The sequence below is a fragment of the Sphaeramia orbicularis genome, chromosome 8 (genome assembly GCF_902148855.1).
Source record: "Sphaeramia orbicularis chromosome 8, fSphaOr1.1, whole genome shotgun sequence".
Lineage (NCBI taxonomy): Eukaryota > Metazoa > Chordata > Actinopteri > Kurtiformes > Apogonidae > Sphaeramia > Sphaeramia orbicularis.
The window spans coordinates 41,002,966-41,027,880 of record NC_043964.1 but is presented as its reverse complement, the minus strand read 5'-3'; the positions used below and the strand labels follow the sequence as shown (position 1 = coordinate 41,027,880).

Here is a 24,915-nt window from a genome sequence, read left to right as displayed (position 1 = left end):
CAGCTACAAATGCTGTTTTTTATGGCAGAGTGTGTCAGTTTGGAGACAAAATCTAAATGTATTGCCCCGAGTGTGGTCTGGCCTTCTACTGACCATGGAATTATTGTGCTTAAAGGTGTGTATCTGTCATAGTCTGCAGGAGAACAGAGGAGCGCACAAGAGGGAAAAAGCAATGCTGACTGGTGCTGATTCAGGCAGATCTTGAATAATATTTACCAGAAATTGTGCATTCAGCCCATATGTGGCCCCGGGTGTGCACACGGTAATTGGTCCAGGCCTCTGTCCAAAAAGCTTTGGGATGATCAATATTTGGAAGCACCTCAAACTGAAGGTGGTGCAGAGCTCCTCACAGTAATGACTGTATATTAAACATGAGACGTTTAACACAGGCTGTTGGCTAATACTAGTATAGTCTGATGGAGACAAATTGATGGGACCCAGTCATTAAATGTCCTAATTGTGCTTTAATAATATATATATTTTTGTAGTATTGATCATTTCTTTCCTGACACTTTTTATCATACTTGCATGTAACAACTGTAACACACAACAGTTTCCTCTGGGATTAATAAAGTATTCTGATTTGGATTCTGAAATCAGCAGTGGAATCTCAAAAAAATGCATTTACTGCAGCACTGTTCCAAAGTTTATTCAGACAGAGTCGTCCGCTACTATTAAGATGAAGGTTTTATGCAGTGGATAACTAAATTAAAAAACAACACATTGTTAAACAGTGGCATTAAAACCCTTTGGTTTCTGATGTCTTAATAAAGTCGCGTGGGGTTGGATGTTTGTTGACAGATGTTATTTTTCCCTCTTCTCACATGGCTTCATTTTAGTGAATGTGCAAATCATATAACATTTTAACCCAAATCAAACCTCACAGAAAAGCCCAAAAGCTGAAATTAAATATAATGCGTTGAGACTTTGTGATTATGCAACAAGAATAGTGAATGCAAAGTTAAAAGTCACTCCGTCTCCAGCAGAAACAACAGTAACACACTTTTATAGCACTGACGCTTCACAATTAATGATCTGATGAACTCGTATGTAATAATATATCAGTTATAGAGACCAAACCAGTACTTTTAATACTTGCGTATTTTTACGTGCATGAAGTCTTTAACTTTACCACTGATCAATACACCCCTCTATTTGTCAGTAATGTCCAAATTTAAAAAAAAGACAGAGTGCTTTTGTCATTAACCCTTTCATGCACAAATTATGAGAACCTTAATCAAAACTTTGACTTCTGAGCCTTTTTATTCCTCTTTAGGCATGAAAAAAACACAATGCGATTGAAAACTGTCCTCTGAAAAATAAATTACAAAAAATAAATAAAAGAAAAATAATTTAAAAAAAAAAGGAAAAAAAAGTCTTATGAACCTATTTTTCATGAAATTGCAAAAATGTCCACTCAGCTGGACACCACACGTTTAATTTTTGACGCACAGAAACATGTATTTACTGATAAATTGTGTGAAAACTATGGGGAGGGCTTGTGATTCTGGGGGTTTATGCTCAGGAGAGATCTACATAATGTTACCAATTCATGTCAGAAAAGATATGTAGTGTCTTTAAACTTTAATAAAGATATGTGTTAAAAAAAAAAAAAAAAGAACAACAAAATCCATGAATATACAAGAGAACAGCTGTAGAATAGCTGTCCACTAGAGTGACCAGTACACATGAAAGGGTTAAGTGTTATCTAAATGAATACCATTATTACTTTTACCAACAAGCTCCATCCTGTCACTATGGTGGCAAATCTGTTTGACACAGTGCCATCTAGTGACAATACAGCAGAGTATTTTCTGTGATTGTGTGGTATTGCAGTCCCACATTAAAGTACAAAACAGATTAACTCTCAAATACCTACACAGCCACCGATGACCAAAACCATCTACTGATCTAAAATGTTTAATCACTGTTGAACCACTTATTCTTTCAATACATTTAAAGAATAAAAATGCAGTAAAATGCAGTTTCTCACCTTTTCAGCAGCATCAGATATAATGTTCGGAGGCTCCGCAGTGGATGTCATTTTATGCCCCATTGATTCACCAATAAAAGCCATGTAGTTTGACAAATGACAGTGGTTGCAGATGCCTGTTTTTATGTTCAATTAATGATATATTTTGCGGAAAAAGGCGCTTATTCTTCAGTTTTCTTTGTTTTGTTATGATAACCATTGAATTTAGTCTGAGGTTTTATAAGCCTCTACATGGTCAGTGAATTAATAATAGGAAAATATGCAATATGCAAGTTTAGAGGTTAACATTATAGTTAATAGTGATAAATCACTTAGGAAAGGTTAAATCTACAAAAAAAATAACATTTTGAAGTCACCACAAAATGGTCTTTAAGGGTTAAATATAGGGAAATAATAAGACAAACACCATATATACACAACAATATATCCATATCTTTTATTGTTGGCTGAGGATGAACAAAGTACTGATGATGCAATCACCATTTAGTAAGGACCACACAGGAGGTTACATCACTTTGGCTACAGTAAAGTGGTAGAACTTACACAGTGCAAAAATGCTTTGCTAAAAGCCCACAATGTAACATATATTACACTGTAAATATACACTGCATTATACAATATAAGTGGAGTGGGACTCTAAGACTCCGAATGACTGAAACATCCTCATATCAAACTGTAAAGTCATGCTGGACACACTAAGTGCTGCAGTTGCCTAAGTCACTAGATGAAGCACAGAGTCAGTAAGACTAAAGGAAGCAGTGTCAGGGATTCTATTAACGGCTACATCATTGGTAGAAAATAAAATGATACAGCATGGCAGTGTGTTGGTCACATTTAAGGTATCTGTAAAGATGTAAATCTCCTTTTCTCTGTGTTTTCTTTTGTTGTTTTTTTTTGCAGTTGTAAAGGTACAGGGATGTGATGTCATACCAGAAATGTACATTAACTTGCTCGAGCAAAATTGAGAGCAATAAGAAATGAGGTGGCCTTTGACTCGGTAGGCACTCTTTTGACTGCATGCGGTGTCTTTACATGCCTCTGAGAACTGAATATTCATATTCCATTTTTTTTTTAAAAAACATCCTCTTTCATGTCAGGAACAGATGTCTCCGTGATGTAGAAAAGGTTACCAGGTAGTAAAAGCCCTACGTGAGTTGAATGACTCATGAGGTTATCTTGTTTCTGTAGCATGCGAAAGCTTGATGTAGCCTATAGGATACCGCCCTGCCGCAGGGCTGTACTCCCACTCTCCCACTCTCACGCTTTGATGCTGAGGCACATTGCTGAATCTACCTTGTCGATAAATGTACTGGATGCATGACCACAAACAGTGAAGCAGAGCCAGCCCAAACGCATCCTCAGGGATCTGAGGCTGCACATACTTCTAATGCAGCCTTTTCTCACTTAGGTTCTTTTGAGCTAAAAAGCAGCAGAGGTGGGCTAAACATGATCATATTTACTGCTTTGGATGGATTCAGTTCATTGCATGGGGTAAAGTGATTATTTTTGCACAAGAAAACTAAAAGAAAGAAATTACAACTGAGGTGCAAAGACCACTTGGCTTTTTTTGTTTCAGCAAACTAAAGCAAATACTCACAGTAACTCCAAACTGAATTAATATGTGGCTCACATCTGCAGTTTTGCAATCAGCGTTAATCAGCATTTCTGTAAATGTGCCAGATTTTGCCCTAGAGGAATCAATTCAACCCTGACTCTCTGAGCAGAGCCTAATTAAATGTTAATAGAAAGTAAACTCATTTTAATATCACTGGGGTAAACGATGATAAAGTTACCAAATGTATCATGTGTGAAGGTGTCCTTTCATCGGAGGGCAACAACTGGTGACTCTCCTCACGGTATTTTACATCATTGCACACATTCCAGGATATTGTACTATATTTTCTGTCACTGTCAGTGTTTTGTTGTGGTGTTGTGGGGCTGGTTGCTATACCTTTGAATCTTCACTGATGGAAACAGAATCAAAGGTTCTTAACGTAGAGGCAGACAAATATACAACAAAATCCACTGACAAAAATGATATGGTACATACAGGTTTTACAGATACCAAAGGTAACAAATGTACTTTACCACCAGATCTACCGTGGAAAAATAATATTGTCTTCCTAGTTTTGATTTGAACTGAGAGCAAACAGACATAATGCACTCAGCCTCACATCATCAGAAAAATCCAATTTGTAATACAAAGCTTATCAGTGCAAGCTGAACGTAATGAGTTACAATGATGAGTAATTCTTTACTCTGCAGTGTTGAAACAGGGTCTCTATAGCAGCAGTTGGATTTCTGAACATGCTCATGAGCAGCGATGGTGCCCCGATCCCTTAAAGCAGATACAGTTCTCATTTCTCTCCATTTCAGTTTCTTTAAATGTGCACTTTTAGTCCAGGTAGAGCTTTGCTCAGTGATCGGTAAGTTTTGGTCTTTCTATTTAACAAAGAGCTACTGATCCTGCTTCTGATTTAGTCCTATCTCAGTTCTCTGTAAAGTTGGATACTTCGATGAGGTTTACGTTATATGAGGTGATGTTTGGGCTGAGCTGGGGTAAACAGTTAGAACACTTTCCTTGAACTGCCGCTGAGTCACTGGAGTTGGCATCCTCTACAGTCATCCTCGGGTTCTGTGTTGTCAGAAGAGTAAGAGCTCTCCTCGCTCACTGTCAAAGGAAAAACAATTACATTAGGCTCAGTCTAATGCAGGGGTGACAAACATACAGCCTGAGGGGAAAAAACAGCCCACCAAAGGTTCCAATTCAGCCCATGGGATGAATTTTTACACAGATGATATTAAGTCAAAGGCGTCTTAGTCAAGGGCGTTTTAGTTTCAAACTCCAAAATTTTAACAATATGATGCCTGTTCCTAAATGTTTTGTGCCTTTGTAGATCCACTGTGATCTGTAAGCTGTGATGCATGTGTAAATTAGAAGATGAGGCATGATATTATTATTATTATTATTATTATTATTATTATTATTATTATTATGAGGCACTTATTTTTCTAAAGAAATTTCAGGTTATTCAGATTTTTTGTGAAATGATAGTTTGTAAATTAGTTTTTGCAATAAAACACAGAGAAATGTTTGGAGTTGTGATTATTTCTAAGTTATTATGCTATTATTTTACTGGTCCATTCTGTTTTAGGTCAAATTGTGCTGTATGTGGCCCTTGAACTAAAATGAGTTTTACACTCCTGGTCCAATAGATCTGTAATATGAAACGTTGGTTAGACTCAGCATCGAGCTGCGATGAATCTGCAGGACTGTGTTGTCATGTGTCTGTAAATATGGTTTAATTCTGACGCAGAGAAAAATCAGTAAAACCTAATTAGCTTGTAAAATGAATTAAGAATGAAAGAGCAGGACTTACACCACTCAGTCTGGATGGGGAGGAAGGCCTTGTCCCCGTTCTCCCTGATCATCTCCTCTATCTTATCCAGCAGGACTGAGACGCTCCGGTCCTTGCCCGGGGTCTTACTGTCCAGGACGTGATAATAGTTCCCACAGTACTCGAGGAGTCTCTGCAGCTCACGTCCACCTCTAAGAATGTGCTCCTCAATGGGTGTGCGGCCGAGCCAGTCGCCACAGCTGAACAGTACCATGGTGTGGAGGCAAGCGCTGTCCCCAAACAGAGTCTCTATGTGGGCCAGAAGAGTTCGCCTCTTCCTGGCTGTGAGGGATGAGACCACGGGGAGGACCAGCAGCAGGGTGTGGGGTCCGGGTCTCAGGAGGGCTGCCCCGCGTTGGGATTCCTGACGGATGCGCTTCGGGGTTCGCCTCACAGAGAACCAGTCCCACCCCGGGGTGTCGACGATGGTGACCCGACGGCCCGACACCAGCGCCTGCCTCCGGAGGCAGAGCTCTGTCTCCTGACCTGACTCGAAGTACCGGCGGCCCAGGATGGAGTTACCCACGGAGCTCTTTCCCACGCCTTTCCAACCCAACAACAGCAGCCTCAACTCTGCCCAGGGACGAACAGTCAGGGATGGGAACAGCAGAAACAATTTAAAGCAAAGAGGAGAAAGCAATATTACTGTAGAAATATTTATCACATAATATTAGCTTATTATTATTACACTGTTGCCCATAAAGTTAACAGTATGATTTATTCTTAATAGATAAAGTGTAAGTGTGACTCAGTATGTTGTCATTGCTGGTCAAAGGTGATTACTGATGTGTATAAATACGAATAAAAAGAGGAATGTGTCTGAAAACAACATTATTCCAGCTTTACAGGAAACAGCGCAGAAGAATGGCTCTTCATCAGCCACTTAATGATGACTCACCCACATGACCAAATTCTACAACTACTTGGTCATTAATTACATCCTAATTACTGCTTATTGTTTACTAAGTAGGGAAATTATTGTACATATGTTATATTGTACTGATATTAACCAATAGGACCCCCAAAGCATCTACTGATCTAAAATGTTTAATATTTTCTGAACCAATAATCTTATCAATCCATGTGAATAATTGGTGTAAAATGCAGTTTGTCATCTTTTCATGGTCATCAGATATGACCAGTTTGGATGTTTAGAGGCTACATAGTGAACGTGGGTCATGTTCTGCAACAGTGATTCATCAATAAAACCCATGGAGTTTGACAAATGACAGTGGTTGCAGAAGTCACTTTTTCTTCAGTTTTCTCTATTTTAATATAATAACCTTTGAATTTACTCTGAACTTTTATGAAGATCTACATGATCAGTGAATTAAATATAGGAAAATCTTGAGCAAACAGTAAAGAGGAATACTTCATTGACCTCCAGGTAGTAATGAAAAATGGTAAAAGAGGTGCTCTTCAATGCCCAAAAAATACAAAAACCAAGGCACTCTCCTATAATTTTTAAATGCCCTTAATAATTATGGCATGTCTCAATGGACCCTTTTTGTGCAAATATAGAAAAATACCTGATTTTCACAATAAAAAATGCAAAATGCGGAGGATAATTTTATAACGAATGGTGATAAATCACTTGGGAAAGACAAAAACATCATTTGGAAGTTGTGACCAAAACAGTTGTGGGTCTTTAAGGGTTAAATATGCTTTACTCTGTCAGCATGAGCTGTCTACAGTTGGTAAACCATAAGAGTTTTTGTTTTTCCTTAAGACCACATATGTTCTATTTACAGGCACATTCTAACTACAGTCGGATGCAAAAAATGTTACCACAAGAAAAATTAACTAATTAATATCATAATTATCACAGTGATTGTTAAAACCTTATTTTTTCATGTAATTTCTTGGCAAATGAATGCTTCTAAGTGAAAGTCAAAGACACCAAATGCTTAACTGTTGCTTAGTTTATTGTAGTATGTATTCTTTTCAGTCAGAACAGGACAGACAGTAGACAGTAGTAGTCCACAACTGTGCCTGGAAATAATACACGCTTCTTCTTCTTCTTATTGGTTTAAGCAGATTACACACTACACCTACACAGTACTGTCATCTGCTCATCTTCATCATGTGTGTTCCTGACTGGGCTTCCAGCTGCTATCAACATCTGTACTTACAATTTCCAATTTCCAATATATAGTTTACTTAGTCTGTTCATTAATATTCACCCAGTGTCCCTTTGCCCCACTCCCCTCTGGGGGAGTGGCTACGGTTTCAGTTGTAGCTGCCTGCTGGAGCCCAATGACAGCGGGATCTGAGGTGACTCATCTGTGCCCTGCCCTGACCTGTGGCCCCGGACCTCCTCCCCCACCCTCACCTGTCTGGATGGACCGCCTCACCCTCACCTGTCTCATCTGACTAGATGGACCCCCTCATGTGCCCCCACCCTACTGAATCTTTATATACTGGAACTACATCCACAAATGGACTTCCATCAGTCCTGGTGTATCTGTAGCCTGTCTGTCCATGGGAGTGGACCTCTCCTTCACTGTGGTTCTCCCCAAGGTTTCTCTTTTCCAAATGGGTTTTTGAAGTTTTTCCTTGCCGAGAAGGAGGGTCTAAGGATGGGGGATGCCCAGGACATTAATCCATTCCCTTCTTCTATTGTTTATTTGACTGTTGCTTGTTTTCATACCCAACTAAAATTTTAATGTATTTATTTTTTATTATGTTTTTAATTAAAATTTGTTATAAACTGCTTGGCCCAAAAAAGATTGAATCTATCATTTGAGTTACTAAAATTACAGTTATTAAGACACCACTAACGCCTATTGATTTGTGTGTTGTTGTTTTTTTACATAACGATAGAGCATATTTATTTAGTATTAATAAGGTGAAATGATTATTCCTGTGGTAATACTACCTTATTAGGCCCATTCCAACAGAGTGAACCTTGTTAGGTTCATAATCTGTGCACCACAACTTCCTTACTTACTATAAGTAAGAACTAATTAGGAAGTCACTGAGGGAAAACTGGTGGTTAATGGTCCTAGTTGTTGTACTATACATTGATTTTCTGTAACAAGGAAGCTATTTCGTTGTCTTAAACACTGTGGCGACCCATGTGCAACCATTCCTCTCCACACAGAGGTCTCTGTCTCTTACCTCTGGGAGGTCCTCCTATCATCTGGTCCCTTTGCCTTGCGTGCTCCTCCATCCTCATCCTCTCCTCCTCCAGTGCTCTCCTGGCCTGCTCCTCCTCCAACAAAATCAACTCATTCACCTCAAAGTACCAGCCTGCATAAAAGCAACAATCAATTATTCACAGTCAGCTCTATAAGAAGATCGGCTCATATAATAATAATGCAGACAACACAAAGTGCTGCCATGCGTATAGTGCTATAGAAAACACAAACATTTAGCCAAAAATGAAAAACAATGCATGTCACAAGAAATAATAACAATAAAGTTGGCAAACCTTGATTGTCAGTGATCATTTCCTCCACTTTCTCCATCAGCTCAGGTACCTGTGTGTTGTCCTCTGAGTCTTTCCGGGTGTTATCAAAAGCGTGGTACCTACAGGTAGAAAACAGCTTTTTAACTAATACTGACATTGTTCTGAAAGAGCAGAGGAACACATTACACAGTTCACACTCTTTAAGCTGTCTACTGAACTGCTGATGTAATTAAAACTATTTTGGTTCTTCTATTAACAAAACATTTACAAACACCATGCCACGTAGGTTTATTTTCTGATTTTTTTTGGTAAATCACACCTCAAGTAGCATCATACCTGCTTCCACATCTCTCCACCAACCACTGCAGGGCTTCTCCAGTGTTTGCTATGTGCTCCTCAATGAAGATACCCTTTGGCAGCTTGTCCACCCCTGTAAAGACCACCATGGAGTACCTCCAGGTCCCTCCACCCAGGGCCCCCAGCTGCTCCTCTGCCGCCCTCCTGTGGGTGTCAGTGAAGGGCTGGGTGACTGACACCACCAGCAGGATTGCGTGGGGTCCCGGAGGGCAGAGAATAGCTCCCATGCATGGCCCCTCACTGTCCAGGCTGGGTGGGGGGCGCCGCGGGCTGTCCGACTCTGCACCGGCATTGTCGTTATGGTCAGTTTCAGTGTCTTCCTCTGGGTCATTAGGAATGGCCCACGGAGGGGTGTCGACCACAGTAACCCTCCGACCGTAGATCTCCGTCTGGCCCACGTTGCTGTGAGTGGTTTCTGTCCCAGTGTCGAAGACCTCATCACCAAGGATGGAGTTGGCTGTGCAGGTCTTCCCAGACTGTGGGCCCCCAAGAAGCAGCAGTCTGCGCTCGGGTGGGTGTCGGCCCCTGGGGTCCCCTGTTAAACCACAGGAAGATCACATTGGAGGGTCTTTTGACTCTTCCTATTAACCCACAAAGACCCAGTGCTACTTTTGTGGCACTTCCAAAGTAGTTTTTTCTCCATATTTGACTTTTCTTAAGTGATCATCATATATTATATTTATATTAGATATATGTTATAAATCATATATTTTCCTTTATTATATTATATATACATATCCTATATATGAGAGTTATATCAAAAACAGAGAAAACAGAAGAAAAGGTGACTTTTTCATTAAAATATATCATTAACTAAACATAAACCAATTTACTGTCATTTATCAAATTCCACAGGTTTTACTGGTGAATCAATGTTACAGAAGATAATGGTGCTTCCACGCTCACTACGGGGCCTCTGAACGTCCAAATGGGTCATATCTGATGACCATAAAAAGATGACAAACTGTATTTTACACCAATTATTTACACGTATTGATAGGATTAGTGGATCAACTGGTATAAAACAGTTCAGCTGAGTAGATGGTTTAGGTCGATGGTGGATGTTTGGGTCTTTATGGGGTAAGTTTTAACCCATATCTAACTTTTTTCTCTAAAGTAATATCTTGTCATTTCAGACATCATACAGTGCACATTGATCAACTATAATACTACAACCACTGACAGGTGAAGTGGTAATAATGGTGATTATCTCATTACAGCGGCACCTTTCAGTGGGTGGGAGACACTAGGCAGCAAGAGAACATTTAGTCCTCGAAGTTCATGAGTGAGAAGCAGCAAATTACCAGGGTAAGGATGTGAACAACTTTGACAAGATTATGATGTCAAAATGAGTGGGCAGACCATCTCCAAAACTGTAGTTCTTGTTGGTGTTCCCAGTATGAGTGGTTAGTACCTACCAAAAGGAAAAGTGGACCACATGCCAATAGACAAACAGATCCAATCCATAAAGGACCCATGATACAACTTACAGGACTTAAAGGATTCGCTACTAATGTCTCAGTTCCAGATACTGCAGCACTCCCTCAGAGGTCTTATGTCATCCAAGCCTCGGGTCAGAGCATTTTTTGTTTTTTTTGCAGCAAAAGGGGGTCCTATACTATATTAGGCAAGTTGAAATAATGTTATGTTCCCACAGATACTTGGCCAAGGATGAGATTACAAAAAGTAGATTAAAGTAAATGCTGTTAGACTTTTCAAATGTAATTAGGCTCTAAGTTAAGACTCTGTTCTGTCATTTATCAAAATCTGTGAAACAGACACCACAATATGGTAAATAAAAACACAGCTGCTGCTTTTTGACCCTTCAGATATGCTTCATCTTGATTTATTGCAGAAGATTGTCTTGCAAAGTATAAAGAATGGTATGTGACATATTAAGATGGTGTTATGAATGACTCCAGCTGGGCCCCAAGAGAAAATAAGTCTTAACCCTTATCCTTTATTACCTCTCTAAAGTATTATCTTATCCCCTGATGCGTCCCTAAAGTGCTTAATATAGATGAAGAAGCTTCTGCATCCTTTCCACTGCAATATATATCTCTCATCTTTGCCCTCTGTCTTTAACTTTCCCATGTGTATCCTTATCTGGGCTCCCTCCTACCTGGTACCTCATCTTCTTTATTACCTTTGCTTTCACCCTTGTCCCTCTCCTCCTCTAACTCCCCGAAAGCGTTCCTTTTGTTTTTTCTCTGACCTTAGCCTTTGGAAAAATTGGGTCATGGAGGAGGAACCTTGGACTCCTTCCAGAGAGAATGGCATGGAGACAGAATATGATTTGCTTTGAGAAAAAGTTACAAGGATGTAAATGTTTAGAGAGAATGGCACGGCAGGGACAATCAGTGCCTGCTCTGCAAGGAATGAGCAAAGGGGGAGGGTATGAGGGTAAGTTTATTGATTTATCCATGCCACTCACTACTGCTGGCACTTTCCATGTGAGCTCTTAAACACAGGAAGTTGACTCAAGCAACAGTTTACTGTTGATGTTTGGTCCAAACATGAAATGATGTTCAGAGTTTGACCTAGATGTTGTGACAGGATGAACGATGGTGATGGAGAACCTGCGACTGTGAGCTGTGCGGCAAAGGATGAAAACCCACTTACCAGTGTCAGAGGCAGAGGACACAGCAGCCATCTTGTGTGTAGAACCTCTGGCTTCCTCCTCCTCAGCCCCCCTCCTTCTTCTCCTTCTCGGCTCCACGGTGGATTCCTCTTTTTTTGCCTCTTCAGAAAGGAGAGTATGAGGCAACGGAGCCTGAGTGGAGTGGCGAAGGGTGGCAGCTCAAATGCTTCTTGGCTTTCTCTTTCACTCTCATTCTACTGCAGTGTAACCCACTCTATCTTCTGCCTCTAGTGTGTACCCCCTCGTGCCTCCCTTTCTCTCCTCATACCACTGCCATTCAACCCCTCTCCCTTCTTTTTTTAATCTATTATCCTCCACACCCCCCTCACCCCACCACAGCTCTTCTCCGTCCTTTCCTCTGTATCCTCTCTCCTCTTCTTGTCTTGCAGCACTCCTCTGTTGTCTTATTTATCTCTCTGTGCTGAGAGGAAAGATTGTGCAATGCAGAAGACAGGAAGCCAAATCTAGCCCTGCAGCAGCAGTGCCGGAAAAATGTCTCGTCATTTTTCTAAGGAAAAACAGAGGAAGCTGTTCCTCCCACTCACTTGTATCACACAACAGCAGCAGCAGCAGCAGCAGTGTGGCACTGTATGCAGACTGCAGTCAGGAGGACAGATAGAAAGATGGATAGACAGAGAGAGGGAGAGAGAGAGAGAGAGAGGGAGAGGGAGAGAGAGGAGGGCTCTCTGTTCCCTGTTTACAGCTGGATGTATTCCCCAGCTGCTGCATCCTGCACAAACACAACTATTTATATGATGCCTGCAGACACAGAAATATTATGAGGCAGGGAGGGGATATTCACTGCATGAATAAATTTAAATATTGATATAAGGCTACAGCTTACATAATACATAAACGGTCCTATAAATAGTAGATGCCTGTGAGATGTTATCAAAAATCAAAGTGTCACTTTAGTGTGAATATTTAATGAAGGATGGAGTCACGCGTAGCAGAGTAATACCGTTCATCATCCTGAACACCTCTGCTCATCCTCAGCCTCTCACAGGTTAATGATGTGTGCAGTAGAGAAGAGATGCGTTCACGGACCCAAGGTAGCACATGGTGTTCAAAATAACAAATTTCGGATAAAACTTGAAAAAATGGGACCGTTTAGACACGTTACGTAATGTCTGTTGATGAATCCATTTGAAGGAAAACACATGAAGTGTAAAAGAAGGGGGGCGGGGGGTAAAAACAGAAGAGCAATTAGGTAATATCTGCCGTACAAAGTTACAACTGTCACATTCAGACCTCACGCCGTACGCCGACCCGGAGTGTCGTAAAACTGGTCCATGTGACGCTGTAGCTGAACTGAAGTCGGAGCGGCTGCACAGGGCTAGTGTGTCCGTGTGTGTGTGTGTGTCTGCAGGTTAGTCCTCTCTTGTTTTAGCCGACAGTAACTCTTCTTCCAAGCATGGCAGCTGCCGACGAGTTCATGAAGTACCGTTCCCCGCTGGTGTCCAGATATGCCAGCAAGGAAATGGCCTACAACTTCAGTGACAGGAAGAAATTCACAACCTGGAGGAAGCTGTGGATCTACTTGGCTAAAGCAGAGAAGGTTGGACACACTGTCGCTGCAGAGTAGCAACATTAGCCTCTGCTTTCATTAACATTTTACATATATACGCCTTGGCTTTTCCGAATTACACTTTGCGACCTTCACAGTCAGATCAAGTTCCTTGGTCTAAATATAGTTTTAAGGAGGACCCTAACTGCAGAGGGAGGAAGGAGCATGGGTCCCAAGTCATGAACTGAGCTAAACAAGTACACACTGGAGAATATACACAGCATTATTAGTCTAGCCCTAGCACAGATATCCTTACATTATTACTATTACATAATTATCAAAGCAGGTTGAATTTTGTTAATACAAATAACTGGTTTGCAGATTATTGTCTGTGTAATCAGTTCTATGATAGTGTAGACAATGATCTGCTTTTCTTTTTCAGGTATTAAGGCTTTAAGCTGTATGCACAGTCCTTATTTTTCCACAAGAAATGTTTTTGTTCAATGCTTTTTTGTGTAATTTTATTTTTTAACTAGAAAAGCACTCGGAGAGCGCAGACCTCCGCCAAGGCAGATCAGTGCCCCCCCCATTACCACCAAAATTTAATCATTTGTTCCTTGCGACAGTATTAACATTTCCTGAAATTTCCATCCAAATCCATCCATAACTTTTTGAGTTATCTTGCACACAGACAGATAGACAAACCAACGCTGGCAAAAACAGAACCTCCTTGGCGGAGGTAATAATACTAGACCTAATCTGACCTGCTATCTAGGAGTCTGAGAGTGTAATGATGCTTGTCTGCACAACTTGAATGTGTAATGATAGCAGGGTGCAACTTAAGAGGGTATGACATACTATAAGGTACCACAAGGTGTGGTTTAAGGAATCCATTCTAGTATGATCTCACAGGCAGAGTCTGGACAAAATCTTAATCGAGTCACTAAATAAATTAGTATTTCTACCATTTAAGAAAAAAAGTGTCTGCAAGAAGCTAAGATCTGGTTAATGTTCATCATGCGCTGATAATTCTACTCTTGATGAATAAGATTCAATCTAGTGTGAAAGACTGGCACGAAAGAACATATGAACTCTGGCTAAATGTATTTATTTTGTTTTATTTTTATCTTTAATACATACAGAAACATAGTGATTCATCATTTAACATTTATCTTTAAAAAAGCTGGTTTTCCTGTGCAAAATAATATCATTAAGTGATGTGGAAAAGATCAGATCATATTTATATACATCTTAAATTGTTGTAATGGTTGTGATGGACCCCAAGAAACTAGTGAGTGGAAAACACTGGTTTGAGGAGGTTTAAGTTTTATTGAAGAAAAAAAAGGCAAATGTATGTTTCAATGATAGAAATGAGGGCAGATCACACTCTAATTTGAGACTTAACTCTCTATCAGGTTTTAGGTTAACTGGTGACAGACCTTCTTTCATCACTTTCACCTCACATGACCTGTCAAACACACTAAACAGTCCCGATCAGGGTCTGTGACCCTTGGCGAGTAGTTCACCTGTACATAGTCAGTCAGTCAGTCACTCAGGCCTGTGGCTGCCACTGATGGTTTTGTGTTAGAAAATAGCATGCAACAAATGTCACAGTAACAGGAGACAGCCCTCTGAGAGGCTGGATGTAGTATGCACGCCTCTAGATGCCAAAACCAACTTGTGCTCTATAGCTTTTCTTCTGGACTGTTCTAGTCTCTGGAGTGAGTTTTTGCTGTCAGTTACTGTTTCATGGATGTTAACTGGTTCACATCCTGACCTTTGACACATCAGTGTTGAAAATCCTAGGATTTTTTTAACTGTGTTGCAACACAGAGGGAAAGAGATTGTTTCAGGGGCTGGATCCAATTTTGCAAAGTACCCGTTCTGTTATCCATCACATGACTGTCCTGTCCCGGCAGAAACAACTCCAATCTAATCAGGATGTTGAATCCTCTGCCCACGAGGAAGGCACATGTCTGTCAAACCAGAAAAAGACAGGAATGATGGTTAATTTCATCAACACAGGGTTTGACTTCTGTTGACTAATCATAACCATTGACAAACAGTTGCTTATTTGTATCTGTTTAACAGAAGTAGTAAAAGTAGTAGCATTAACTAAGTTATGTAGCAAACATTCCTGTATGTCTAATTCAATTTTGTATAATGATAAACTGTATTTTGAACATAAGTAGGAATAAAATATAAAGGTGACAAAAGGTAAAAATCACAAATTTTAACAGAACACTTCAAAATATTAAAGACAATAAGTTAACCAAAAAAGAAAAAAAAAAAATCACACAAGGTACAAGTATTTCATTGTGGCTCTTTATCAACACTTTATGTTTGAAATGAAGTAGGAAGAAGCCGAGCTTATATTGTCCTACCTCAAATTTACATGACTTGGCTAATCAGCTGACATGTACAGTCCATATTTTTGCATTGAAAAAATAATAAATAAATGATAAGTAATCTGTGCATTTTCACTGCCAACCAAACACAAACAGACTCACAATACTGTCCACAACAACAGCAATGACTTGTTCACCATATCATTCATCCCTAGTATTGACACTGTATCTGTAATGTTTTCAACCATGTTCAAATTCAGGCCAATCTGTATTTTTATTCAATGTAAAGGACTGTTTCACTTGGTTGCCTATTAATAGCATTAGATCACCTTTACAAAGATACACTATTAACTTAATCCATAATACATATTTTTTTTAAATTTGTGTGCCATTTTTCACACAGTACCAGAGTAAAGACCTAATTTACTGAAAGATTTATACAATCATCTGACACCTGTGGCTTATACAAGTCATGAAGTTAATATAGAACCATTACACAATATTAACTAAATTACCATTAAATAAAACTAGCACTCTCTATGCACAGCCAATAAATAGGTGCTGATTGGTTACAGGAACAGACTGAATGAAAATCTAACTCAAACTGTGCAATTAGACTCGTTTCACCTTGTTTGATTTTCATTACCATGAGATTGCATTTAACATTTTTCTGGCCAACATTGCTTGTGGATCATTCATTAAATTAAAAGGACACAGTGTGAATATACATTTAATATGACTAGAACTTTAATATTAATTACCTCATCTGTAAACATATTTTCACTGGCAAAGGTGGTGAAAAGGATTTTTATGATTGATTTCTACCTCACATACTTGGCTATAACCAGCAAATATCTTTTGCTATTGTTTTGATTGAGAGACACCCCAAAGAGAAAATGACTTACTGTGTGTTTAACAGAGAAAATTATATTAAGAAGTTCAATATTATATGAATAGTCATACACACAAACTTGGTGTCTCCTATCATGTCATAGATAGATGCAATAGCAGTGCAGCAACAGAATTTTACATAGCTAAAAACAGAATACAAGAATAAAAAATAGACACAAGAGCAAACACTACAAACAAAAAGTTAAGGATATTTAAAAAATTTTTTCTGTCATTTTTTTGTAATTTTTGCCATTTGTAAATAAAACTATGTCTGGTCATTAAAAAATGTGTTTCAATTCAATTCATCCACAAAAAAGTAAAAAGCGCTGTGCAAGAATCCCAACTGAAAAAAAAAACAGCCCCAAAATTAAAAATATCCTTAACTTTTTGTTTGTAGTGTACTATACTTAATAAATTAGAAGTAAATACAAATAGAACTGGGTAAGAAATCTGGATAATTTAAATGGTGAGAAGCAATAATAAGCTGTAATGTGCAAGTAAAATGTAATTTTTCAATAGGATGGAGGTGCATAAATAACAGTAAAGTGCATAATGGAAATGGGTTTAAGACCAGGTTTAAACATCAGAGGGGAGTTTATTGTGCTTTCTGTTCGTCTTTCTCCTCAGGCTTTGGGTCTGCCGATCACAGACGTCCAGGTCCAGGAGATGGAGAGCCATGCAGAGAACATCGACTTTGCCATGGCCGCTGAGGAAGAACGCAAGCTTAGACACGATGTCATGGCTCACGTCCACACCTTTGCACACTGTTGCCCCAATGCTGCCCCCATCATCCACCTTGGAGCTACCTCTTGCTACGTGGGAGACAATACTGTAATCACGACTGCCTTTTTTTTAAATATACACTGGATTGTTATGAATTATGAAACAGCTCATAATTCCCCTCTAAAAACATCCAGTGAAACATTGTAAATACTCACTTTTGTCACAGCTCTTTGCCCTAATGTGCTCTTTTTTTGTTTTTGTCCCCAGGATCTTATTATGCTGCGTGATGGATTTGACATTCTGTTGCCTAAGGTGCGGCTCAGCTGTTTGCCAGAAAACATGCACACTCATTGGGTTGTGCATCTGTGAAGTCACTGTACAGTAAATGAGGGAATAATAAGCTCTTTTTTCCCCCTTAGTCTCAGCTGCTCATTACCGAGTCAGCTAAGTAGAATTAATAACCTCACTTTATGGTTTAAAGTCATTCTTGCATTGTTTCGTCACAAAGAAAATACAGACTACACATAAATGTAAGACGTGGTCATTGTGTTCACATAATTGTGCAGACACAGCTGTAGGTCTGCCCCTGTCAGTCGGTGTATTATATAATCATAAACTCTGTTCCTTTGTCCACAGCTGGCCAGAGTCATTGACAGACTGGCAAACTTTGCAGAAAAATATGCTGACCTCCCCACGCTTGGCTTCACACACTACCAGTGAGTGCACATAGATCTGAGGGGTGTCTAATCAGAGGCGTTTCGCTCTCCAGGGTTTTGATATGTCTTCAACAGTTTGCACAAAGCTCCATCTCTACACACGTTTGCTTGTAGTAAAACACACTGCAGCTGCTTTCACATTCTTTTCCTTTCACCTCCTCATTTTAGACCCGCCCAGTTGACGACCGTCGGAAAGCGGACATGTCTGTGGCTGCAGGACTTAGCCATGGACATGAGGAACCTTCAGCGGGCCCGCGATGACCTGCGTTTCCGAGGAGTCAAGGGGACCACCGGTACCCAGGCCAGCTTCCTGCAGCTCTTCCAAGGAGATCATGATAAGGTCTGGAACCAGCATGTAGATTAGGGGTCTCAAACATGCGGCCCGGGGCCCAAATGCAGCCCGCCAAAACTTTCAATTCGGCCCGTGGGATGAATTTGCAAAGTTCAAAAATTCTACAGTCAAGGCTGTGGAACTCATTTTACTTCAGGTTATATGATATCAAGTAAAATAATAGCATAATAACCTACAAAAAATCATGACTCCATATTTTCTTCTTTTCTTCTGCCTATAAATAATGACAACTTCAAATTTTTTGTCTTTGTTTTAGTGCAAAAAATAACATTAAATTATGAAAATATTTACATTTACAAACTATCCTGTAACAATAAAATGTGAATAACCTGAACAAATATGAACAACCTGAAATGTCTAAAGAAAATCTAAGCACAAGCGTAACAATTTTCTGCCTGTTACTAAGTGTTCAGTGTCTTTGTAGATTCGATCCATAATGCACATGTATGAATGATAAGTTGAGACATAATATTGTTAAAATTGCGCTTATTTTTCTTATGAAATTCAGTTTTTTTAGGTTATTCAGATCCTTTTTGTTTGGATAGTTAATAAAAGTAAGTATTTTCATAATTTAATGGGGTTTTTTTGCACTAAAACAGACAAAAATTTGGAGTTGTCATTATTTATAGGTTATTATGCTATTATTTTATTGGTCTGGCCCACTTGAGATCAAATTGGGCTGAATGTGGCCCCTAAAAGAAAATGAGTTTGAGACCCCTGATGTAGATGATAACATGGCTGATGGGTTAATTTAGCCTTTTTTTGATCATTAAGGATTTATTTTAATTAACTCCCTGCATCCTGCTCCTGTAATCAGGTGGAAGAGCTTGACAGAATGGTGACGGAGATGGCTGGCTTCAAGAAGTGAGTTTTTAATCATAGGTCATAGGTTTTTATTGGACTATTAGGAGAAGTGTAAACTGTCAGATAAAGGTGATTGTGTTGGTCATTTATTAGCTTTGGTGCTTTTACTTTTGTCTCGCCCAGAGCCTACCTGGTGACCGGACAGACGTACAGCCGCAAAGTGGACATAGACTCTCTGTCCACCCTGGCCAGTTTGGGAGCTACTGTTCACAAGGTAATTGACAGGAAGCAGGTGGAGACGTATAGGGAAAGACCTCCATCTTGTGGTGTGTAATGGAAATGCACCGTACTGTGATATCTGTCTTTGTAGAAATGAAATTTTAAAAAAGTATCAACAGAGGGGAAAGTATTTTACAGAAACTTAGAAAACATATTAATACTGTCAGAAACAGTTGGCTACCTTGATGAGCTGCTGTGAACATTTTAAAATAACAGAAATGCTGAACCAGGACAACGATAGCAGAACATTTTAGATCCACCACTTCTGTTCTTACCTTCCCTAGACCTATACATTACTGACTGAATCCTTTTCACTGTTTTGTGCAAATTGCAACTCAGATTCTTACATCATTGCTTCATCAATAACTTACCAGCCCAAAAGAAACTGCACCAGTTTAGCATCAGTCTTCAGTCCTTTACTTAACGATCTGTATCACTAGTGGTGGTAAACAGCACCAGTACTAACCAGTATTTTTGCAGCTACACTGAGTTCTTTGATAGTTGTGGTTATTATTTTGAGCTAAAAATAATGCAAATTGTCCCTTTTTAAAATAGAACTGAAGATTAATATTTGCACTAGATTTTCATATCGTCTGAAGCTCATGTTTGACCCCCTGTAGATCTGTACTGACATCCGCCTGCTAGCTAACCTCAAGGAGATCGAGGAGCCTTTTGAAAAAGAACAGATCGGTACGTTCACTCATTACTAGAAGACTTAAGCATCCAATTCATTTTATGCTTAAATGGACACAAAAAGGCGTTTGTCACTGTGAAAGCGTTCTTTTTTCCTCTGTGCAGGTTCAAGTGCCATGCCCTACAAGAGGAACCCAATGCGTGCTGAGCGCTGTTGCAGCCTGGCCCGACATCTGTTGGCGCTGATGTCTGACCCTCTGCAGACGGCCTCGGTCCAGTGGCTGGAGAGGACGCTGGACGACAGCGCCAACAGGTCGGCTACCCTGGTCACAGACAGGAATATGAAACCGTTCTCCTCCTGCTTCCTCCATTCTTGTACTTAGTCTTTTTACTCTCTTGCTCGTTTTGCAGGAGGATCTCTCTGCCTGAGTCCTTCCTCACAGCAGACATCATCCTCAGTACTCTGCAGAACATCACAGAGGGACTGGTGGTCTACCCCAAAGTCATAGAGAGGCACATCCGCCATGAGCTGCCCTTCATGGCCACAGAGAATATCATTATGGCCATGGTGAAGGCTGGAGGGAACAGACAGGTAGGAGAACGTACTGAGTGAGCGATTTAGTATTGATAGACTTGGTTAAACACACGGTACTGTCTGAAACAGCCCAACATGGGGCTGTTTCTGCTGTAGTTTTAGTCTGTGACTGTCAGCACACTGAATAACAGATGTAGGAGTCCGAGTCTCATGCAAACTGTCAACTATTACAAGTTCTTGTATCAAAACGAACACACAAAGGCCCCCTTTCCAGCAGATTCCCCGGAATTTTTATTATCATGAACAAAATTTACCAGGATAAATGACTTCCTGCTAATCTCTGTGGTTTGTTTTTCCACCTCAAAGTTCCTGAAATTTTATTCAAATGAGGTTGTTTTGAGTCGCCAACTGCTGGAAGTCCTGCTGAATTTCATTTGATCGTATTTGGCAAATACATTTGACAAAGTCCCCGCTGTCATGGGCGAATTTACTGAATATGCTCTTTTACGTATTTAGATGGACAGACCAATGATTGCAGTGCACTCATATGAGTAGGGCTGCAACTAACAATAATTTTAATAATAGATTAATCATAAAAATACATAATTATATTAATAATTAATCGATTCATTGAAAAAACACAAAAAAAGTCAATTCTCAAGGGTTGGTATTTAACCCAAAGCACTATAGGCTACAGACAAGTCACTAATGGGTACATCCCCACAATGGCTTTGGGTAATGTTAGCAAGCCCGCTATCTAGAGTTGTTATGGCTAGAGGCTAACAAGTTATAGTCTTCAACCAGCTCCAGTTATAGGCTATCAAACTAGCGTTGTATCCAACATTATCTATCACTCTCTAACCTTACCTATTGTTCCAGTCAACAGTAGGTAACATTAGTCTGGTGGCCTGATAAACGGAGATGGATGAAAACGTTAAAATTACAGTGATAGTGTCTAACTAGCTAGCAGGTAAAGTAATCACGACACGTAGGTTATCTTAAGCTAGGTTTGCATTATGTTCCCAGTGGCCACGGCAGCCCTGTTTGCCTGAAACGTAGTGCGCCGTGGGATTTTGACAATTTTTTTTTCCTTCCTCCATATTCAAGTTTTGTTACATAAACAACGCACTACATTTGGGCCAAATGGGGCTGCTGTGGCCACCGGAAACATAATATAAACCTAGTTTTAAAAATCTGGTCCAGCATCTGAAACCTCAGCCATGCTGCTCTGTGTTTTCCTCTGTTACACTACACAACGTGCTCATGACCCAACGAATCGACTGACGAATTTGTTGCCAACTCTTTTAAGAATTGATTTGGATCGATTTAATTGATTCGTTGTTGTAGCACTACAGATGAGCGAGACAAATACTCTCAAAAGCTCAAGACTGTGTTCGTCAGATGGACATCGTCGTCTGTCCACTTCTTGTAGCTGCTCTTCTTTTGCTCCATTTTCCAAATAATCAAAACACAAATGAAGTGAAGCTTATAGAAATGAAATAATCAAGTTTGCAGCTGCCCACTGGCTGTAAGGGCTGGATGTAAGTGTAGAATGCTGCAAGTGTGTTCCATCAGTCATCAGCCCCACCCCCAAGAACTCCAGGTGTCACTGGGAAGTTATTTACCTGGATAATTTCAGTAGAAATGCACTGAGATTTTTCAAAGTTTTAGGTAAAGTTGAAGTCCCTGTGGTGAAAAACGGGCTAAACGGGGAAAAGTGCCCAGTTTGAGTGTTTTAATGTGGACTGTATTGTCTACAAAGTGACTAAGTAGGTGGGTGAGCGTGATAAGATAGAGCGACTTTTAGGTAAAACATAAACATAATGTTGTTCATGCTGCCTCAGATCATTTTACCATCTCTGTTCATATCATAAAGCTGTTGTTTTCACTTCACTGTTCTTATCTGTGGTTCATTCACTGTATCTCATGCAGCAGTGATGTAACTTCACATGTTGATAACTGGCATCAATCACAAAAACATACAAAAATAAAACATGTAAAAATGACTTGTCACAATGGTGAAGACTTAAAGTGTACACCCTACAGTAGATGATTTCATCTGTGCATCCGAGCCCATTCAGTCCTCACATCAAATAATTTTTGAAAGTGTCCAGTTTAACCCATAAAGACCCAGTGCTACTTATGTGGCAGGTTCAAAATAGTTTTTTCTCTCTATTTAACCTTAAGTGATTTATCACCATTTATTATAATATTATCCTCTGCATTTTTAGGTTTTTCAGTGGAAATCAGGTATTTTCCTATATTTAATTCACTGCTCATGTAGATGTTCATAAAAACTCAGATAAAAATTGAGGAATATTATATCCGAAACGGAGAAAATTGAAGAACAGGTGACTTTTTCAGCGAAGATATCAATAACTGAATGTAAAAACAAGTCTCTCCATCCACTGTCATTGATCCAACTCCATGGGTTTTGCTGGTGAATCAGTGTTGTGGTAGAGGACGGTGTTTCCATGTTCACTACAGAGCCTCTGAACGTCCAAATGGGTCATATCTGATGACCATGAAAAGATGACAAACTGTATTTTACACAAATTATTTACTGTTCGGGTCTTTATGGGTTAACACTGTAAAAATCAAGACTAACTTAAAGGACTAATCCCTCATTCTTGTGATTTGTTACCAAACCCCTCCTTCAGGACTGCCATGAGAAGATCCGTGTTCTGTCCCAGGAGGCAGCAGCTGTGGTCAAACAGGAGGGCGGCGACAACGACCTGCTGGCGAGGGTCAAGGCCGACGCCTACTTCGCGCCCATTCTGGGGCAGTTGGACGCACTGCTGGAACCCAAGACTTTCATTGGCCGAGCTCCCCAGCAGGTACAACATCTACAGACCCAGAACTTTATTTGTTTATTATTTGTAACCAGTAACTGGAGAAGGAAATAATTCATAACAAGTGGTACCAGGCACAACAAACCCCGGCCCTCGCACTTATCGTTGGTTATTTTGGCATCAATCCAACTGATGTCATCACGTTTATGCATGTGATGAAGTCAGCATATCAATAGCCTCTATATGTGTGCCAAGTTTGAAGTAAATTGCAACAAAATTTATGTTTTTATAGACGTGAAATATTGCCCATTATAAGTAAATGGGGAAAAAAAAGATTTAAAAAAATTCATTAAAAATTTAAATGTTGATCTACTTTTCCCAAAATGTAATGACATCTATTCTGGGTCCATGGCAATGTATAAACCCAATTTGGTATGGATTCATCTAATAGTTTTGCTGCTACCGACATTTGAAATTTCGCCCATTATAAGTAAATAGAAAAAAAAAAGATTTTAAAAATTCATTAAAAATTTGAACTTTGACCTACTTTTCGCAAAATGTAATCAGACCTGTTCTGGGTCACTGGCAATTTATAAACTCAATTTGGTATGAATCTAACCAATAGTTTTGCTGCTAGAGTGTTAACAAACAAACAAACGGAACCAAAAACAGTACCCCCTGCCTCACCTTTGGGGGGCAGGGTAATAAAACCTTCCCTGTCCTCATCCCCTCCAGGTGGCCAGGTTCCTGTCTGAGGAAGTGCGCCCTCTGCTGGAGCCCTACAAGGCCAAGATGGACGTGAAGATTGAGCTTGAACTCTGACACACACGGACACACGTGCACAAAAGAAACCGGCTTCATCTTGGTGTGTGACCATGTGTTGTACCTCAATAAAAACAACTGCATTATTTGTTTTGTCCTGGAGAAGTTTTTTTATGGAAAATAAACTCATGGTCAACAGTCTAATAGTGTTATATTTTTAAGGATTGTTAACACAATGGGTGGATAGCACTCGTGCCTCACAGGAAGAAGGTCCTGGGTTCGATTCCAACACCAGTTGATGGGGGTGGGACCTTTCTGTGTGGACTTTCCATGTTCTCCCTGTGTCTGTGTGGGTTCTCTCCAGGTACTCCGACTTCCTCCCACCATCCAAAGACATGCACTGATAGGTTAATCGGTTGATCTAAATTGCTTGTAGGGCTGAATGTTAATGTGGTAATAAATAAACTTTATTGGCCGATACCAAAGTTCAGATGACTTTTATGCCCTAACATTAATTATTAATTCATTAAAGAGCCTCTAATATAAGAGTAAATATTTGTGGTAATACAGAAGACATTACAATGAAACCTGCCGTTATGTTCGTCTCCTTCATGCTAATTTATTAACTGAACATGAGACAAAACGGAAGAGGAGAGGAAACCTGGTAGGAACTTCAGTGGCAAGTCATAAATTTAAACAAACTGTGGTCCAAAGTCAAACTCAACCTTTAAAACAGAAACCTTCATGTTACCGTACCTTTGAGTGTAGCTGT

General features: G+C 39.8%; 2 protein-coding genes across 2 annotated transcripts; one reads left to right on the top strand and one right to left on the bottom strand.

Moving 5' to 3' along the window:
* Positions 1-2,405: 2,405 nt before the first annotated feature.
* Positions 2,406-12,976, bottom strand: LOC115423951 (GTPase IMAP family member 8). The gene is made up of 6 exons (XM_030140992.1): positions 11,783-12,976; positions 9,140-9,695; positions 8,825-8,922; positions 8,512-8,643; positions 5,374-5,964; positions 2,406-4,664 (listed from the first exon to the last, which is right to left on the bottom strand). Exons 1-6 carry the CDS (start codon positions 11,811-11,813, stop codon positions 4,591-4,593), a joined length of 1,482 nt encoding a protein of 493 aa, XP_029996852.1. The 5' UTR covers positions 11,814-12,976; the 3' UTR covers positions 2,406-4,590.
* A 99-nt stretch (positions 12,977-13,075) lies between these two features.
* Positions 13,076-24,291, top strand: adsl (adenylosuccinate lyase). Its single transcript, XM_030140993.1, has 12 exons — positions 13,076-13,359; positions 17,175-17,378; positions 17,538-17,582; positions 17,907-17,986; positions 18,155-18,326; positions 19,156-19,202; positions 19,326-19,416; positions 20,042-20,111; positions 20,220-20,367; positions 20,466-20,646; positions 23,250-23,426; positions 24,117-24,291. The coding sequence occupies exons 1-12, from the start codon at positions 13,216-13,218 to the stop codon at positions 24,201-24,203; spliced, it is 1,446 nt and encodes a 481-aa protein (XP_029996853.1). The 5' UTR covers positions 13,076-13,215; the 3' UTR covers positions 24,204-24,291.
* The last annotated feature ends 624 nt before the right edge of the window (positions 24,292-24,915 follow it).